Source organism: Rhinatrema bivittatum, chromosome 11 (genome assembly GCF_901001135.1).
Source record: "Rhinatrema bivittatum chromosome 11, aRhiBiv1.1, whole genome shotgun sequence".
NCBI lineage: Eukaryota > Metazoa > Chordata > Amphibia > Gymnophiona > Rhinatrematidae > Rhinatrema > Rhinatrema bivittatum.
The window spans coordinates 102,884,135-102,904,801 of NC_042625.1; the positions used below are offsets into that span (position 1 = coordinate 102,884,135).

Sequence of the window (20,667 nt, forward strand, 5' to 3'; positions counted from 1 at the left end):
TTTATCTTCTCATGTGACTAGTAATTACTGCATTTGACAGTATACAATGATTCCTTTGGTTTTTTCTTGAAGCTTACAATGGTTCCGCAACACAAGGTACAGGGGGAGGGAGGGGGGTTTAAGGATTGAACTCAGTACTGTATAGTCAAGTGCACTATCTGTAATGGTTCTGACAGCTTATTACTGTACTATGTAATGCGATATAATGAGCTGTTCATATTTGTTAAAAACTTTAATAAACTTTAAATTGAAAAAAAAATCCAGAACCTCCAGGGTAGCATTCTCTGAAATGCTCCCTGCTCCACACCCAGGTCACCAGAGGCAGGCAGAGCTCCGGAGTCTCAATGCGTGGATGAGACGATGGTGCAAGGAAGAGGGATTCAGTTTTGTTAGGAACTGGGGAACCTTTTGGGGAAGGGGGAGTCTCTTCCGAAGGGATGGGCTCCACCTTAACCAGGGTGGAACCAGACTGCTGGCGCTAACCTTTAAAAAGGAGATAGCGCAGCTTTTAAACTAGAACAAAGGGGAAAGCCGACAGTCGCTCAGCAGGCATTGGTTTGGAGAGAGGTATCTTCAAAGGATACTAATGATGCATTAGAATTAGGGCATCCCGACAGTGAGGTTCCATTAATTAGAAAAGTAGTCCAAGTGCCAGTAACTAAAAACTCACCTGAGCTAAAAAATTCTAACTTATCCCTATCAATTAAAAAGCAGAATAAAAATACAAACAAAAAACAAACTTTGAAATGTTTGTATGCTAATGCCAGAAGTCTAAGAAGTAAGATGGGAGAATTAGAATGTATAGCAGTGAATGATCACATAGACTTAATTGGCATCTCAGAGACTTGGTGGAAAGAGGATAACCAATGGGACAGTGCTATACCGGGGTACAAATTATATCGCAATGACAGAGAGGAGCACTCGGGAGGAGGTGTGGCACTTTATGTCCGGGATAGCATAGAGTCCAACAGGATAAACATCCTGCATAAGACTAAATGCACAACTGAATCTTTATGGGAACAAATCCCTTGTGTGTCAGGGAAGACTATAGTGATAGGAGTATACTACTGTCCACCTGGTCAAGATGGTGAGACTGACAGTGAAATGCTAAGAGAAATTAGGGAAGCTAACCAAATTGGTAGTGCGGTAATAATGGGAGATTTCAATTACCCCAATATTGACTGGGTAAATGTATCATCTGTACATGCTAGAGATATAAAGTTCCTGGATGGAATAAATGACATTTTTATGGAGCAATTGGTTCAGGAACTGACAAGAGAGGGAGCAATTTTAGATCTAATTCTCAGTGGAGCACAGGACTTGGTGAGAGAGGTAACGGTGGTGGGGCCGCTTGGCAATAGTGATCATAATATGATCAAATTTGATTTAATGACTGGAAGGGGGACAGTAAGCAAATCCATGGCTCTCGTGCTAAACTTTCAAAAGGGAAACTTTGATAAAATGAGAAAAATTGTTAGGAAAAAAATGAAAGGAGCAGCTACAAAGGTAAAAAGTGTGTAAGAGGCATGGTCATTGTTAAAATATCCTAGAAGCACAGTCCAGATGTATTCCACACATTAAGAAAGGTGGAAAGAAGGCAAAACGATTACCGGCATGGTTAAAAGGGGAGGTGAAAGAAGCTATTTTAGCCAAAAGATCTTCATTCAAAAATTGGAAGAAGGATCCAACAGAAGAAAATAGGATAATGCATAAACGTTGGCAAGTTAAATGTAAGACATTGATAAGACAGGCTAAGAGAATTTGAAAAGAAGTTGGCCGTAGAGGCAAAAACTCACAGTAAAAGCTTTTTTAAATATATCCGAAGCAGAAAGCCTGTGAGGGAGTCAGTTGGACCGTTAGATGATTGAGGGGTTAAAGGGGCACTTAGAGAAGATAAGGCCATCGCAGAAAGATTAAATGATTTCTTTACTTCGGTGTTTACTAAAGAGTATGCTGGAGATACCCATTTCGGAGAAGGTTTTCATGGGTAATGATTCAGATGGACTGAACCAAATCACGGTGAACCTAGAAGATGTGGTAAGCCTGATTGACAAACTGAAAAGTAGTGAATCACCTGGACCGGATGGTATACACCCCAGAGTTCTGAAGGAACTAAAAAATAAAATTTCAGACCTATTAGTAAAAATTTGTAACCTATCATTAAAATCATCCATTGTACCTGAAGACTGGAGGATAGCTATGTAACCCCAATATTTAAAAAGGGCTCCAGGGGCGATCCGGGAAACTACACACCGGTTAACCTGACTTCAGTGCCAGGAAAATTAGTGGAAAGTGTTCTAAATATCAAAATCACAGAACATATAGAAAGACATGGTTTAATGGAACAAAGTCAGCATGGCTTTACCCAAGGCAAGTCTTGCCTCACAAATCTGCTTCACATTTTGAAGGAGTTAATAAACATGGATAAGGATGAACCGATAGATGTGTAGTGTACTTGGATTTTCAGAAGACGTTTGACAAAGCTACTCATGAGAGGCTTCTAGGAAAAGTAAAAAGTCATGGTATAGATGGCAATGTCCTTTCGTGGATTACAAACTGGTTAAAAGACAGGAAACAGAGAGTAGGATTAAGTGAACAATTTTCTCAGTGGAAGGGACTGGGCAGTGGAGTGCCTCAGGGATCTGTCTTGGAACCCTTACTTTTCAATATATTTATAAATGATCTGGAAAGAAATAAGACAAGTGAGGTAATCAAATTTGCAGATGATACAAAATTGTTCAGAGTAGTTAAATCACAAGCAGATTGTGATAAATTGCAGGAATACCTTCTGAGACTGGAAAATTGAGCATTGAAATGGCAGATGAAATTTAATGTGGATAAGTGCAAGGTGATGCATATAGGGAAAAATAACCCATGCTATAGTTACACAATGTTAGGTTCCATATTAGGTGCTACCACCCAAGAAAGAGATCTAGGCGTCAGTGGATAACACATTGAAATCATCGGTTCAGTCTTCTGCAGCAGTCAAAAAACAAACAATGTTGGGAATTATTAGAAAGGGACTGGTGAATATAACGGAAAATGTCATAATGCCTCTTTATCTCTCCATGGGGAGACCGCACCTTGAATACTGTGTACAATTCTGGTCGCCGCATCTCAAAAAAGATATAGCTGCGATGGAGAAGGTACAGAGAAGGGTGACCGAGATAAGGGGAATGGAACAGCTTCCCTATGAGGAAAGGCTGAAGAGGTTAGGACTTTTCAGCTTGGAGAAGAGACAGCTGAGGGGGGATATGATAGAGGTGTTTAAAATCATGAGAGGTCTAGAACGGGTAGATGTGAATTTGTTATTTACTCTTTCGGATAATAGAAAAACTAGGGGGCACTCCATGAAGTTAGCATGTGGCACATTTAAAACTAATCAGAGAAAGTTCTTTTTGACTCAACGCACAATTAAACTCTGGAATTTGTTGCCAGAGGATGTGGTTAGTGCAGATAGTATAGCTGTGTTTAAAAAAGGATTGGATAAGTTCTTGGAGGAGAAGTCCATTACCTGCTATTAAGTTCACTTAGAGAATAGCCACTGACATTAGCAATGGTTACATGGAATAGACTTAGTGTTTGGGTACTTGCCAGGTTCTTATGGCCTGGATTGGCCACTGTTGGAAACAGGATGCTGGGCTTGGTGGACCCTTTGATCTGTTCTTATGGTTCTCTGATCTAGGGTATCTGGTGGTGAACGGTCCTCTTTAGTTGTCTTATGTGCCGGGTCTTTTGCGATGGGATCCCATATTTTTGGATCGGGAGGATTGCTTTTGAGAGGCTTGCGCATGAAGGGCTATTCAGAACCAGTAATTACTAGAGATGTGAATCGTGTGCCAGATCGTCTTAACGATCAGATTCGGCTGGGGGGTGGGGGGGGAAATCTGATCGTTAAGATATGTGAATTGGAATCGTTTCCGATTCCAATTCACATCGCTAATTTGATTTTAGGGAGGCCCGCGCCGCTAAAAAAAAACAAAGCACCCGACCCTTTAAATTGACCCCACCCTCCCGACCCCCCCAAAACCTTTTAAAATTACCTGGTGGTCCAGGGGGGCCTCGGGGAGAGGAGAGATCCAGGGGGGCCTCGGGGAGAGATTTCCCGTTCCCAGGCATCAGCTGTTCTAAACAAAATGGCGCCGATGCCCCTTTGCCCTTACCATGTGACAGGGTATCCGTGCCATTGGCCGGCCCCTGTCACATGGTAGGAGCACTGGATGGCCGGCACCATCTTTAAAGATGGCGCCGGCCATCTTTATTCATCAGCCCCTATTATAATTGGTTTTAAAGGGTCGGGGTGGGTTTAGGGGTTGTTTTGGTGTGCCGGTTTTCCCGCCCTCCCCCAAATAATTCCCGTGCCCTATTTAACGATACAATACAAATGCCCCTGACGATAAATCGGGGGCATTTGTATTGTATCGTGCACTCTAACAATTTAGGACGATTTTAAAATTATCTGACAATTTTAATCGTTCAAAAACGATTCACATCCCTAGTAATTACTACCCTTCTGCAGGCAAGGAGACCTGCTACCCCCATGGCGTATAATGGGGTTCAGACAGTTTTTTGAAATCTGGTGTGTGCAACAGAGTCTAGACCCTCTGTCGGCGACAGTTCTGCATATTCTGTCCTTTCTGCTTGTCCAAGGGTTTGGCCTTTAGTTCACTTTGTGTCCAGGTTGCTGCCTTACCCCGTAGTTTGCCTTGGAAACAACCTAAGTCCTTGGCCGCCCATCCTGATCTAATCCGATTTCTGAAGGGGGTGAAGCATGTTTGACCTCCCGGTGCGGAAGACTTGTCCAGATTGGAACCTCAATTTGGTCTTGCAGGTGCTTTGTGAGGCACCTTTTGAACCCTTGCGACAAGCTTCCTTGAAGGACCTTATGTTGAAAGCAGTTTTTCTGGTTGCAATTTGTTCAGCCAGATGGATTTCGGAGCTTCAGGCTCTTTCTTGTTGCAATCCTTTTTTGTGGATTTCTAATGATTGTTTCTTTGCGTACAATGCCATTCTTTTTGCCAAAGGTGGTTTCTGCCTTTCATGTGACTCAGTGGAATTGCCGGGTTTCCCGGAATGGGATTGGGATTCGGCAGAGGGTAGAGGTCTGCATCTTTTGAATGTGCGTCGCACTCTGCTGCATTATTTGAAGGTCATTTAATTCTTTTCAGCGGTCGGACCACCTATTTGTGGTGTTCGGTGGGTGAAGGAAAGGAGAGAAAGTTTCTAAAGCTACTTTTGCTTGTTGGTTGAAGGAAGCAATTTGTTCGGCCTATATTGGTAAGGGTCGAACCATCCCGATGGGTCTGAAAGCGCATTTGACTAGAGCGCAGGTGGCTTCCTGGGCGGTGAGTCAGCTGGTATCGCCACAGGAGATTTGTAGGGCCGTGGTCTGGTCTTTGCTTCATACTTTCACCAAGCATTACCAACTGGATGTTCGGTCACAAATGGACGTTAGTTTCTGTGAAAGTATGTTGAGCAGGTTCCCGCTCAGGTTAGGATTGCTTTGGTTCATCCCACTGATCTTGGTCAGTTTCTTGGGAAATAGAGGCCTTGCCTGTGTGTGTGTAGATACTAAAGATTACTATACTACAAGTAAATGTAATACTCGTTCTGCCTCATGCTGCGTTTATGCCTCCATATTGATTAAATATTTGCCATCTATGTTCAATGAGCATATGTGCAATTTCTAAGAGTTTGAGTTTTTCAGTGGATTGACTGCTGCTATCCAAGTCCTCATTTAGCCACTTTAAATGTTTGATTCGGAATTATGATTGAAAAAAACTACTTCTGATCTATAAAAGTATCATCTCTCAAGACCCCAATCCAAATCAACTATTCTACATATGATTGTACCAATTTCTCTGTTAGCCCTGTTCCAGAAAGCTAATTTTGGACAGCTCCAAAATGTGGCCACAGGTACTTTGATATGCTTTCGCCCCTAATCCTAACCCCGCAATTTACTCTGCTTTGTTGGTATTATGAGAATTTTGCATGGACCGTTTCCCAGTGGGCTGAGATGCTTTCTGTTTGTACTTTTAGGCTGCAAGCAGTAGTATGAATAAGGACATTCCGATCCTGCAGTGTCATGGAGAAATGGACCCCATGATTCCAGTGCGATTTGGAGCCCTCACATCAGAAAAGCTCAAATCTGTTGTTAATCCCTCAAGAGTTCAGTTTAAAACCTACCCTGGCATGATGCACAGCTCCTGTCCCCAGGTCAGTATACAGCAGCAGGGACATTGCACTCCATGGATACAAGCAAAATTTCCTACTGTGATGCATGCTTCAGTCTGGCAATTCTTTTCCTACCTTTAATGTTTAAATTGTATTCCAGTATAGAAGCAACATACTTAAAAGCATAAGGCTTGCCATTCTGGTTCAGACCAAGGGTCCATTAAGCCCAGTATCCTATTTCCTGGCAGGATCCTAAGGGGAAGACTCCATGCTGCTTATCCCAGGCATGATAAGTGGATTTCTGCAATTCTACCTTAACGGCATATGGACTTTGCCTCCAGGAACTTATCCAAACCTTTTATAAATGCAGTTTCACTAAAAGCTTCCACCACATCCTCTAGCAATGAATTCCAGAGCTTAATTATGTGTTGAGTAAAAAAATACTTTCAGTTATTAGTTTTAACCCTTTGAACCCTAGGTTCCTATGGCGATAAACCAGTCAACCCTAAGCTCCTCAGGAAAACCAATAATTTTTGTCAATGTGCTATTTTTCATATTAGTATTGTTTGCTGCCCATAGGACTCCTGTACTGGTATTACATGGGAACGTAATAAATCAGTATCGGGCCGATTCAGTAAAGTCCGCGGGAGAGCGGGCGAGTGGCCTGTGCGCTCGCTCTCCTGGCGCGCGCACAGGCCACTCGCCTGTGCGTGCGATTCAGTATTTAAATGAGGCCCGGCGGTAGAAACAGGCAAAAGGAGGCGCTAGGGACACTAGTGCGTCCCTAGCACCTCCCTTTGGCCCGGAGCGGCGGCTGTCAGCGGGTTTGACAGCCGACGCTCAATTTTGTCGGCGTCGGTTCTCAAGCCCGCTGACAGCCACGGACTTGGAAACCGGACGCCGGCAAAATTGAGCCGTAGGCTGACTTCAAATTTTATTTGTTTACTTTTTTTTTACCCTTCGGTACCTCCGATTTAATATCACCATGATATTAAGTCGGAGGGTGCACAGAAAAGCTTTTAAATATGTAATTATTTTAAATTTATATTTGTGACACTTCAAAGTGGATTCATTCAGGTACCTTAGGTATTTCCCTATTCCCAGAGGGTTTACAGTCTAAGCTTGTACCTACCATGTCCATCACAAATGGCCAGTTGAACATTCAAGCAATAAGTCACAGCAGACACTGGAGGAAGAGCATCATTTTGAGGAGTTCTCTCTGAAGTTGGAATAAAATGAATGCAACATAGATATTTCTGTCTAACATCTGAATTTGTTGCTCTGTAGGAAATGAAGGCTGTGAGGGAATTCATCGAGGAGTTGCTGCCCCGACTGTAACTGGAGAGATTCAGACTGTAACACGGATAGATGGGAAGGTCATGACCTCTGACCTTTCACCATTAACCTATGAACTGCAAAAGGAAGCCCTGGCAACACTAATTCAGTTTAGTTTCCTACCTGTTCTACATTACAGGCTGTTGTATTGAATGTAGAGTGTTAAGTATTCTCGCCAGTGTCTTTTGGGATGAGGGGAGCTGTTTAAGATGCTTGGAAAAATGCTTATGGCACTAGCGGCCTGTTCTGGAGGATTTCTGCACTGCACGCTTTCTTTAGGAGGTTATTTACACTTGGATTGTATTAATCTTAAAGTCATGATGCATTCAGACTTTTATCTTTTGTATTGTCACATTGTTCATGTGATCCCTGCAAGGTAAAAAGTGTGATTTCAAACAAACATGATAGGTAGTCTCCTTTGTTTGTGCAGAAAGATAAACTGTTCAGTGCTTAGAATACATTCCCAGCGTGTGGCAACAGTGCAGTCATCTTAAGTGTTTTTACACCCATTAATATCAAATCTTGATGTATAAATACCTCATAAGAGCTGCTGCCTAAAGGTTATCTCGTAAGGTCAGCATATCAAGCTGTACTGAATGAAGGTCTCTGTCTCAGGGCAGAGGCAGTCCTGCTGTATTAAACATTGTATTCTAACACCAGGTAACTATGTCCATTGGGCCTAGAGCAGTGGAACTGCTGAGTCATTCTCTCTTCAGCTATCCCATCCATCACCATCTGCTATTCCTCTCCACCCTTCTGCCCTGACTTCCTCCTTTTTGTACTTCATCTATTTAGTGCTGGTGTTGTGCCAGCTCATGCATGAGCCATCACTGGCCTGGAGCCATGCTCTGGCTGTGGTCTTATTGCTGTAGTCCAGGAGTGGATATAGCTTTAGTGTAAGTATTTGTGTGAATTAAAAATATTTTTAAACAAATTTTTCACAATACAAAATATTTTAATTGCATCTATAAAAGTAGTTTTAGAGTGAGGATTGCATCCAGCCAGAATGATTGTTTACTCTGAATGGTCAGTTCCCTGTACGTACCGAATCAGTCCAGATTCCTGGACTGTCTCCCCCTCCGCACCAGCAGGTGGAGACAGAGCAAGATTTGACAGGCTCTGCCATATATACCAGGGTGCCACCCACAGCCTGCCAGTATTTCTCTGTCTCCAGCAGCTGGTCCGGGTGCAGATCCCACAGCCTGAGAAGATTAGATAAAAGATTTAGGGAGGATAGTCAGGGACTTGTTGGTCTTGTTTGCTTTCTTCCTTGGTTTAAAGTTATTTAAAAAACAAAACAAAACTGATTTTTGAGAAGATAGGTCTTTGGTTCCCAGGGGGTTTGGCAGGTCCTGTGGGGACCATCCCCCCTTGGTAGAGCAGTTTGCTGAGGCAAGGGGTGGAGGGCCCACTGTCCAAGCCCAGCAGGGGTGATACCGGGGAGCCCTGCTCACTCACCCCAGCGGGACCGATCCAGCACTCGTCGAGGGACAGCTCCAGAGGTACAAAAAAATAAAATAAGCCTTTGTTTTTTTCTGTGATTCTCCGGCCTTACGCGGCGGTGTCTCTTCTCTCCCCTCTATCTCCCTTCTCTTCCCGCGAGGTTATTTTTCAGCTGGGTGCGCGTTTTCAGCTATTCTAGACAGAGCCGGCATGCCACGAGGCAAGGCCTGCGGCTCTGCTAGCGTGCGCCTCTCGCGGGATGGGCTGTGTTCAGCCTGCATCCCCGGAGGTGAGGGATCGTCGGGGGCGGTTCGGGGGGTGCTGGTTTCTCAGCTCGCGATTGGGGAACCCCCCCGCGCTGTCCCACAGGCCGGCTGCTTGAAGCGCGGGAAAACCTGCCATTTTGCCGGCCCTCAGTGCAGCCACGTCGATAACGGATGGGGCCCGGAATTCCCCTCCCCCCTCTCCCCCCAATGCCCAGTTTCGCGGCCGGAGTCCCCAGTCGCGGCAGCAGGGGGGGGAGGAAGGGACCCGACATGGATATCACAGATACAGATGATTCAGCCTCCTTTTTCTCTTCGGAGTTTATTCTCGCCATGCATAGCCGGTAAGCGACGCTCTCCTCATCAGGGGTCCCCAGGGGTCCCTCCTACGACGGGTGAGCCTAGGCCATCGACGAGCGAGAAGGAGGGAGCCTCCAAAGCCAAGCGGCCCCCTCCCCACCCCCGAGGGGGGCAGAGGGTGATGGAACACCTGCGCAGGGGTCAGCGCACCCAAGTCAGACGTCTGAGGGAGACGACCTGAGGGTCTTACGTCTCTTCCGACAGGAGGAGTTGCCCCCCCTTATTTCCGCCATCTTGGGGGAATTGGGGATTGATACCCCACCGGTGGAGTCTAGACTGGGTTCCATGGATCCAGTGTTACTGGGTTTGAGTGACCCTCCTACCACTTTTCCTTTTCACTTCTCGTCGAAGGACCTTCTATTTCGTTAATGGGACACACCAGACCTAGGCCTGAAGGTTACAAAGGCCATGGATAAGCTCTACCCCCTGCCAGAGGAGGCTCTGGAAATGTTGTGGGTTCCGAAAGTGGATGCGGCGGTGTCAGCGTGACAAAGAGAACGACGATTCCTGGTCACGGGCACCACAGCATTGAAGGATGTGCAGGATCGCAGTTGGAAATCCAGTTGAAGAAGATTTTCGAGGTTTCCACCCTGGGGGCCCGGGCGGCGATCTGCAGTAACTTTGCCCTACAGCATGTCTGCGTTGGGTGCAGCAACTGTTCGCCAATGAGGAAGAAGCCAGACAGGCCGGGCGTCTAGAGGCGGTAGTTGCATATAGCGCGGACGAGCTACATGATCTCCTTAGAACTTCGGCACGCTCCATGGTGTCAGCCATCTCAGCTCAGTGCCTCTTGTGGCTACGGAACTGGTCGGCGGATGGGGCCTCCAAGTCGTGCGTGGGCTCCTTGCCCTTTAAGGGAAAACTGCTTTTCGGCAAGGAATTGGACGACATAATACAATTACTGGGAGAGAATCAAGGATATCTCCTGCCGGAGGACAGGTCACGGCCCAAGGGGTCCTTCTCTTCCCGCTCTAGATTTAGGGGCAACCGTAGGTCTCGAGCCCCTCCTTCTAGTAAACCCTCGACTCCTTTCGTTCGGAGGGAGGTAGGCAGCAGTCTCAGCCCTTTCGGGGGCGGCGTTTTGGCAGACCTGCACCCACCTCCTCCACGCCCGGCGGTAAGTCGGCACAGTGATGGCCTGCTGGTCCATCCCTCGGTGCCAAAGATAGGGGGAAGGCTATCTCTCTTTTACGAGGCTTGGACCGCGATCACGACAGACCAGTGGGTACTCTCAGTGATAAGACATGGCTACACCTTAGATTTTGCTCACCAGCCCAGGCCGAGGTTCTTTCCGTCCCCGTGCGGCACGTAGACAAGTGAGCAGCGGTTCATCAGATGCTGGTCCGGTTACTAGATCTGGGGGCCATTGTTCCAGTTCCCACCTTGGAGCAACGAAGAAGACACTACTTCATATACTTCGTCGTGCCAAAGAAAGAAGGCTTCTTTCGGTCCATCCTTGATCTAAAGGAGGTCAACCGCTGTCTGTGGATTCCACGCTTTCGCATGGAGACCCTGAGGTCCGTGATTGCGTCGGTAAGGCCGGGAGAATTTCTGGCCTCGCTGGACCTCTCGGAGGCGTACCTTCACATCGGAATTCTGAAGGATAACCAGAAGTACCTCAGGTTCTTTGTGTTGGGACAGCAATACCAATTTCAAGCGTTACCATTCGGGCTTGCGACGGCCCCCAGGACTTTCACCAAGATAATGGTGGTGGTGGCAGCACAGTTACGGCGAGAGGGCCTCCTAGTGCACCCGTATCTGGATGATTGGTTGATCCGAGCAAAATCCGAGGAACTCTGTCGCTCAGCAATCCAGCGGGTACTGCAACTATTGCACTCCCTCGGCTGGGTGGTCAACATGGTCGAGTCATCTTAATCCCTCTCAGTCTCTGGAATTTTTGGGAGCGTTATTCGACACGCGGCTTGGCAAGGTCTTCCTGTCAGTAGACCGTTGTCGCAAATTATGAGGGCAGGTCTTGGCCCTGTTACAAATGCAGCCGCCGACGGTGTGGGACTATCTGCAGTTGATTGGTTCCATGGCTTCCACCCTAGAATTGGTCCTGTGGGCCTTTGCGCATATGTGTCCCTTACAATCAGTGTTGCTTTCCCGCTGGAGTTCCATCTCCCGTTGCCTCTGCCGGCTATGACAAGGTCCAGTCTGGGTTGGTGGTTACACTCGGACAATCTCCTCAAGGGGGTTTCGATTTTAGCTCCGGATTGGACGGTCCTCACCATAGACGCGAGCCTCTCCGGTTGGGGAGCGGTGGGTCTGGGCCAGTCAATGCAGGGACGCTGGTCCGCGACTGAGTCGTGCTGGTCGATCAATCACCTGGAGACCAGAGCGGTACGTTTGGCGCTGAGGGCCTTCCTCCCTCTAGTTCACGGAAAAGCGGTCAGGGTCCTGTCGGACAATGCAACTACGGTGGCTTACATCAACCGTTAGGGGGGGACCCAAAGTCGCCCGGTGGCGTTGGAAGCCAGTCTTCTTTTTCAGTGGGCGGAGCAGCATCGTCTCAACATAGCCGCGTCCCACATCGCAGGGGTAGACAACGTCCATGCGGACTTTCTGAGCAGACATCAACTCGACCCCGGAGAATGGGAACTGACGGACAGCGCCTTCCAGCTCATATGCGACAGGTGGGGGCAGCCGGCCATGGATCTAATGGCAACCTTTCAGAACGCCAAGGCTCCGCGCTTCTTTGCCCGGCGCAGGGAACCGGGAGCGGAAGGGGTGGATGCCTTGGCCCTGCCCTGGCCGACGTCGATCCTCTTGTATGTTTTTCCGCCTTGGCCCCTGATAGGCAAAGTTCTTTGTCGCATAGAGAACCACCCTGCGGAAGTTATCTTGGTAGCTCCCGAGTGGCCTCGTCGGCCATGGTTTGCAGACCTAGTCAACCTGGCCATAGAAGCTCCGCTGCGCCTCCCGGCGGTACCAAATTTGCTTCATCAGGGACCAGTCTGTTTCAATCAGGTAGATCGCTTTTGTCTAGCGGCATGGCTTTTGAGAGGTGCTGTCTGAGAGGCAAAGGTTATTCGGATGTGGTGGTCTCCACCCTACTCCGGTCGCGCAAGACTTCTACCTCCGTGTCCTATATTCGGGTCTGGAAGGTGTTCGAGTCATGGTGTGTTTCTCGGACGGTTAATCCTATCCGGGCGGCCGTTCCGGATATCTTAGCTTTTCTCCAGGACGGGTTGACCAAAGGACTGTCTTGTAGTTCATTACGAGTAAAGGTGGCAGCCCTTGGTTGTCTACGGGGCACGGTGGAAGGGAGGACCTTGGCATCTCATCCTGATATTGTACGTTTCCTGAAGGGGGCAAAGCATTTGCGTCCACCCTTACGTGCCCTCTGTCCTTCCTGGAACCTTAATGTGGTGTTCAAAGCTTTGTGCGCACCCCCGTTTGAGCCTCTGAAGAGGACTTCTCTGAAGGATCTTACGCTGAAGGTCACCTTCTTGGTGGCGATCACTTCAGCCAGGAGAGTTTCTGAACTTCAAGCCTTGTCCTGTAGGGAACCTTTCTTGCGTATTTCTGACTTGGGGATTAGTCTCCGGACGGTTCCTTCATTCTTACCCAAGGTGATTTCCTCCTTTCACCTGAACCAGTCAGTGGAATTGCTGGCGTTTTCACATACCGATGGTTCAGATCCACTGTCCAAGGAGTTGAGAAAGTTGGATGTACGGCGGGCTCTCTGCGCTATCTGGAAATCACTAATAGTTTTCGAGTTTTGGATCACCTTTCTGTACTCTGGAAGGGTCCTAAGAAGGGTAATATGGCATCCAAGACTACCATTTCGCGGTGGTTGAAAGAAGCCATAAATTCGGCGTACCTTTTGGCTGGTCGGCCCTTGCCTTTGGGGCTGAAGGCACACTCCACTCGCTCCCAGGTGACTTCCTGGGCGGAGTGCCAGCAGATCTCTCCGCTAGAGATCTGTTGGGCAGCGACTTGGAAGTCGTTGCACACGTTCGCACGTCACTATCGTCTGGATGTACAGGACTCCAGGGAGGGCAATTTTGGAGCAGGCGTATTGAGAGCGGGCCTCTCCGTTTCCCACCCTGTGTAGTGAGCTCTGGTACATCCCAGGACTCTGGACTGATCCGGTACCTACAGGGAAAAGAAAATTAGTTTTTACCTCTGTTAATTTTCGTTCCTGTAGTACCAAGGATCAGTCCAGAGTCCCACCCACTGTTATGTAAGTTCGGAGAGTCCACTATTCCAAAATTCGCTCTGAATTTGTTGGCTCGGTTGAGCTGATTCTTTCGGTCCTTAACGTTTGTCTGGGTCGGTTCCTTGTTGGTGGGGAGTGACCCAAGGGTTTCCCGGTTGATCTTCCTGTATATAGTTAGTGACAGTTGGGGTTCATTCTGCTTTGACATGACGTAATACTGGCAGGCTGTGGGTGGCACCCTGGTATATATGGCAGAGCCTGTCAAATCTTGCTCTGTCTCCTCCTGCTGGTGCGGAGGCAAAACCCAGGAGTCTGGACTGATCCTTGGTACTACAGGAATGAAAATTAACAGAGGTAAGACCTAATTTTCTTTTAAGATGGATGAGTGCTTGTCTTCTAAGCTACTTTCTTTTTCTGAAAGAAATAGGTCATTTGGGAAGGGTTTTGTTTTATGGTATGGAGAATAATACATAATATAATATATAAATATAATCTTTCCACTTCCTGGGACTAAAGCAGAACTCAACTTCCAAAATCCTAAAACATACCAGTATTCCCTGTACGTACCAGGATCAGTCCAGACTGCTGGGTTATGCCTCCCTTCCAGCAGATGGAGTCTTTTCTCTGACTCCAGCAGATTGAGAGGCATAACCTGCGGTCCTGATCTCAATTTTCCTGGGGCCTTGCCCCATCAGGTTTGAATTTCTTGTAAAAAAAAAACAAAACAAAAAACAGCTTTCCAAAATTTTGACTGGATCATTAAAAAAAAACAACAAAACAAAACCCAGGGTTGTGGTTTTCTGATTTTCTCATAAATTTTCCTGAAGCATCCAGTCAGGGGCAGGCAGGCATTGCCCTACAGCCATTTCCATTTCCCGGAGTGTTCACAGCCATAGCCCGGTGAGAAGAGGGGGAGGAATTATCAGTGGGCCAGTCACTCTTCCCCTCCCTCAGAGATGCTTTAATTCCTCTGGTTTCCCCCCACCAGTGCCGTCCCCCTGTGGGCTGAGTATTTAAAAAAAAAAAAAGTAAAGTTAAAAAGTGCAACAAATAGATTTGATTTTAGTACATTATTAGTTTACAATCTCCTACCTCAGCCGCGCCTGCCAACAGTCTCCTGGGCCTCCAGAGGGGGTGGACCTTCCACCCGGCTGCCAGCGATGCCGAGGGGGACGGTGTGTAGCTCTTGTAGAGAGCTGGGGCTCCGGCTCTCCCACGAAGGCCTCTACTCCCGGGGGCGAGGGGCCTTCGCAGCGTCCAGATTCGGCGCGGGAGAGGCGGCCATTTCGTAGCGGAAGAAATTGCGCGGCACGCATGATGCCAAGGGGCAGAGGCCTGGCTCACTCCTGATTAGCGCGGGAGCGGTGGCCATTTTGTCTGCCTCGGACAGGGATGCTGATTGCTCTGAGGAGGGAGAGGATCTCCCTCCTCTGCTGTCCCCGCCGCACAGACCGCGCGGTTTGGCTGCAGACACAGTTCCTCCTCCGTTTATTCCCCTGGGGGGGTCCTTAAAGCGGCAGCATCCTTTTTCTTCTAAATTCATCTTGTTACATAAAGCATATATGGAGGCGGAGACTGAGTGGGATTCCCAGTCTCCCAGCCCAACAAAGATGCCGAGGGACTCCAGGGGTCAGGGATATGCGGATTCCTGCTCCCCCCCCCCCCTTTTCCCCCAGGGGATAGGTTGCCTGACCCGGTGGATCCAGGGTTTCAGGATTCTTCCACCCACGATATGGGCGATAAGGGGGACAATGCCACCCAGGTGGAGGGGGATGACCCCCAGGTCCTCCGTCTGTTCCGACAGGAGGAACTGGATCCCTTGATCTTACACGTACTTCAGGAGCTGGAACTCCCTGTCTCAGGAAACGTCAGATTTGTCTGCGGGCGTGCTCCACCGCAGACGTTTCCTTTTCACCTGAAGCTTTCCCAGATTGTATCCCATGAGTGGGAGACCCCGGAGGCCTCTTTGAGGGTTACTAGAGCCATGGAGAAATTATACCCACTTCCTAATGATTTGCTGGACCTTCTTAAAGTTCCAAAAATGGACTCGGCAGTCACGGCCATAGCCAAGCATACTACTATCCCGGTGACTGGAGGAACAGCGCTTAAAGACCTTTAAGATAGGAAGCTGGAAGTGTTGCTCAAGCGCATATTTGAAGTATCCGCCTTAGGGATACGGGCCGCTGTATGCAGTAGCCTTTTGCAGCGGGCTTTGCTACGTTGGGTTCAGCAAATGTTGACGGCCCAAGACCTTCCCCCGGGGGAGGCTGCACAGGCAGCCCGAATGGAATCAGCAGTCGCCTATACGGCATATGCCCTTTATGATCTTCTACGTACCTTGGCACACACTATGTCTTCAGCGGTGTCCGCACGGCGTCTCTTGTGGCTCCGGAACTGGTCCATGGAAGCCTCATCTAATTCTCAACTGGGGTCCTTCCCTTTTCGGGGTAAGTTGTTTGGTGATGAGCTGGAACAACTCATAAAGGCTTTGGGAGATAACAAGGTATATAAGCTGCCAGAGGACAAGCCCAGGGCGGCCCGCTCACCGGGTAGCTACAGGGGGCAGAGTCGTTTCCGATCTGGTAGGGGTGCATCGAGCTATACCCCTAGGCAAACAGCTTCGAGAGCACAGTCGTCGTCTTATTCCTTTCGGGGCAGGCAGCCTCAGCGTGCCGGGGCCCATGCCTTCGCATACAACAGCAAGCCTGCACGATGAAGGGACACTGGCCCATTCCTCCATACCCAAGAGCGGGGGTCGGCTATCCCAGTTTTACAAGGAATGGGTCAAAATTGCCTCAGATCAGTGGGTACTAGATATTATAAGTCATGGTTACGCTTTGGATTTTGCTCGTCCTCTCCGGGATCTCTTCCTGGTGTCTCCTTGCGGACCACCACAGAAGCAGCAGGTGGTCCTTCAGACCCTAGCTCGGTTGAAGGCTCTGGGATCCATTGTGCCAGTTCCTCAATCAGAATGCCAGACCGGTCGTTACTCCATCTATTTCGTGGTAACCAAGAAGGATGGAACTTTTTGACCGATTTTGGACCTCAAACAGGTCAACAAGGCTTTGCGGGTGCCTCGTTTTCGTATGGAAACGTTGAGATCAGTCATTGCGGCGATCCACAAAGGTGAGTTTTTGGCTTCTTTGGACCTGACGGAAGCTTATCTCCACATAGGAATCCAAGAACATCATCAGCGGTTTCTGAGATTCATGGTCATGGAACAATACTATCAGTTTCGTACCCTACCCTTTCGGCTGGCATCTGCGTGTTCACCAAGGTGCTGGTGGTGGTGGCGGCGAGCTTACGACGAGAAGGGATTCTAGTGCATCCCTACTTGGACGACTGGCTCATTCGAGCGAAATCAGAGGAACTCTGCAGAGCGGCGATTCGTTCGGTCGTGTGTCAACTGCGGTCCCTGGACTGGGTTGTCAATTATGCCAAGAGCCAGTTGATCCCAACCCAGGTGATAGAGTTCTTGGGGGCTCGATTCGATACGTTTGTAGGCAAAGTCTCGTTACCCCTCGATTGCATGGACAGGTTGATGTCTTAGGTGCAGCGATTGCTGTCGCTCCCCTCCCCAGTGGTGTGGGACTATTTACAGGTTCTTGGGTTTATGGCATCTACCCTGGAGATAGTTCCTTGGGCTTTTGCGCATCTGAGACCTTTGCAGAGAGCGCTGCTGTCTCGTTGGGATCCCAAATCAGAAGAGTACCAGATCCCCTTGCCGCTGCTCGAATCTGCCAGATCCACTCTGGACTGGTGGCTCACTCCGGATCACTTACTGAGGGGGTGAACCTCGAGAGCCCACAATGGGTAGTTGTAACAACCAATGCCAGCCTCTCCGACTGGGGGGCAGTGTTCCGGTCAAGGTCGTCTCAGGGTCTTTGGACTCCATTGCATGCGAAGTGGTCCATCAACAGGTTGGAGACCAGGGCGGTCCGACTAGCTCTACAACACTTCTTACCAATGTTACGCAACAAAGCGGTACGGATTCTCTCCAACAATGCGACCACAGTGACCTACATAAACAGACAAGGAGGCACCAAAAGTCGGCCCGGGTCCGACAAGGCCGACAGACTGATGACCTGGGCAGAACGTCACCAGGACCGGATTGCGGCATCTCACTTAGCCGGGGTCCTCAACGTTCAGGCGGACTTCCTCAGCCGACAGCAATTGGATCCCGGAGAATGGGAACTGTCGGAGGAAGCAATGCGAATGGTCTCGAGATGATGGGGAACCCCCCTCCTGGACCTGATGGTGACTCGGCTGACGCAAAGGCAGCTCGCTTTTTCAGCCGCAGAAGGGACCACGGGTCCAAAGGAGTGGATGCTCTGGTTCTTCCTTGGCCGCCGCACATTCTCCTCTATGTGTTTCCTCCATGGCCACTAATTGGAAAGATATTGCGTCACATAGTCTCACCAGGGTCCGGTGATTCTAGTGGTTCCCGAGTGGCCCTGAAGACCGTGGTTCGCCGATCTGATCAGTCTAGCGGTGGACAGGTCCGATACGCTTCAATCACCTGCCCAACCTTCTAAGGCAGGGTCCAGTATTTTTAGAGCAGGCCGATTGCTTCTGTCTAGCGGCCTGGCTTATGAAAGGAGGCGGTTAAGAAAAAAAGGGTTACTTGGAGGCAGTTATTTCTACTCTTCTTCGTGCCAGGAAAACATCTACGTTCGGGTATGGAAAGTCTTTGATTCTTGGTGTCGAGGGTTGAACTTGTCACCGCGACGGGCCCTTATTGTTCACATCCTGTCTTTTCTACAAGACTGCTTACGGAAGGGTCTGTCTTACAGTTCGCTCAGAGTTCAGGTTTCGGCCTTGGGCAGCCTTCGTGGTAAGATTGATGGTATTTCCATTGCGGCACACCCGGATGTGATACGGTTTTTGAAGGGGGCCAAGCACTTGAAACCGCCAGTACCGCACAGTTTGTCCATCCTGGAGTTTGAATTTGGTGCTTCGTTGTCTTTGTGGGCCTCCTTTTGAGCTCTTGAAGCGAGCGACAATTAAGGACTTAATGCTTAAAGCGGTATTTCTCGTGGCTATCTGTTCGGCTCGGTGGGTTTCAGAGCTCCAAGCCTTGTCCTGTCGAGAGCCTTTTTTGCGTATTTCTGATTCAGGTATTTCTCTTCGCACAGTATCCTCTTTTCTGCCCAAGGTAGTCTCGGCTTTTCATGTCAACCAGTCAGTCGAGTTACCGGCATTTTCTGATGAGGATAAGGATCTGAGGAGATTGGATGTCCGTAGGGTCCTCTTGCGATACTTGGAGGTTACTAATCCGTTTTGATTGTCTGATCATCTCTTCGTTTTGTGGAGCGGTCTTAAGAAAGGGGCTAAGGCTTCTAAAACTACTATCGCCCGATGGTTGAAGGACGCTATTGCTTCCGCTTACATATGTCACAGGCGCCCAGTGCCGGAAGGACTTAAGGCGCATTCTCTATGGTCTCAGGCGGCATCTTGGGCAGAAAGCCAATGTGTCTCACCACAAGAGATTTGTCGGGTGGCCACGTGGAAATCCTTGCAGCGTTCACTAAACATTACCGGTTGGATGTCCGGGATCCAAAGGTGGATTCCTTTGGCAGCAGTGTGCTTCGCGCGGGACTCTCCAGGTCCCACCCCATTTAGGGCAGCTTGGGTACATCCCAGCAGTTTGGACTGATCCTGGGACATACAGGGAAAGGAAAATTAGTTCTTACCTGTTAATTTTCGTTCCTGTAGTACCAAGGATCGGTCCAGATGCCCGCCCGTACACAGGAGAGTCCAGTCAGCTGTTCATATTCTCTTGACAGGTTGTGACGCAAGTCAGTTTATTTTTGTAGAGTCAGTTTAGGTCAGATTGTTCTTCTTGCACGTTCATGCACGTTCTACCTTTTTAACAGATTTAGTTTTAACTTGATCTAGTCATTGGTTGTTAAAGCGTGTTTGCGCATAATAGACAAAAAAAAAATACATTGTGCCAACAGCCATTCATTCTGCTTTGATATCGATAATACTGAGGGATCACAGGTGGCACCCCGGGTTATGTGGGAGGTGCTTTTCAGTTTCTCTCTGACTCCATCTGCTGGAAGGGAGGCATAACCCAGCCGTCTGGACTGATCCTGGTACTACAGGAACGAAAATTATCAGGTAAGAACCAATTTTCCTTTGCTTTATATTGTACTTAGCATCTTGGTCAATTTTCAAAGGGATTTCTGTAGAAAAATTGGTTCTTCCCTGTACGTACCTGGATCAGTCCAGACTGATGGGTTTTGCCCCCCCTCTAGCAGATAGAGACAGAGATGTTTTAAAAACAAAGCTCCGCCTTATATAGGAGGCTGCCACCTACAGTCCGCCAGTATTTCTAGCAGATGGTGGAGGTGCAAAACCTACAGTCTGGTCAGAATCTTTATTTTGGGTTTGATTAATTTACTTAGAGGTTTTCTATGTACTTTCCTATTTTTCAGAGTTTGTCTCTTTAAATTTCTTTAAAAAGTACTAGTTTTTTCTAAGGTCTGCCTCCCAGAGGGTTGTTAGGCTCTAAGAGGGCCGTCCCCTGCTGGTCAGAGGCAGCTGCCGATGGGGGTTGAGGACCTTAACTGATTAATTGAGGCAGCGTGGGTGCGATACTGGGGAGCCTGGCTCACTCCACCCTAAGGATCAGCACCTTGGACCATGGTAGGCTGTTTTGGCTTTTACCTCAAAATATTTTTTTTATTTTCTTTGCTTTCGTTTTCGATTGGGCAGGCTCTCCCTCCCTTCCTCTCATTGCTGGGGGGATGGGGGGGGGGGGGTAGTTTTGAATTTTTTTCAGCTTGTTTTCTTCTCTCTGCCTTCCCTGATGCCACGGACGGCTGCGTGTGGTTCTCCTGCCAGAACTTATGTTCACAATGTTTGCCGGGGGGAGAGGGTTCCTCCGGTGCAGGGACGGCTAGAAATATTGCTAAAAGCAGG

At 48.5% G+C, this 20,667-nt stretch overlaps 1 protein-coding gene across 4 annotated transcripts in view; it reads left to right on the forward strand.

Moving 5' to 3' along the window:
- LYPLA2 (lysophospholipase 2) overlaps nucleotides 1-7,909 on the forward strand; it is a 134,961-nt gene extending 127,052 nt beyond the window's left edge. For all 4 annotated transcript variants that reach the window (XM_029619617.1, XM_029619619.1, XM_029619618.1 and 1 more), the window contains 2 exons: nucleotides 6,040-6,216; nucleotides 7,462-7,909. In XM_029619617.1, the coding sequence (XP_029475477.1) occupies nucleotides 6,040-6,216; nucleotides 7,462-7,512 (228 nt within the window). In that variant the 3' untranslated portion in view covers nucleotides 7,513-7,909. The remainder of the gene's footprint in view (nucleotides 1-6,039; nucleotides 6,217-7,461) is intronic.
- Nucleotides 7,910-20,667: the final 12,758 nt, after the last annotated feature.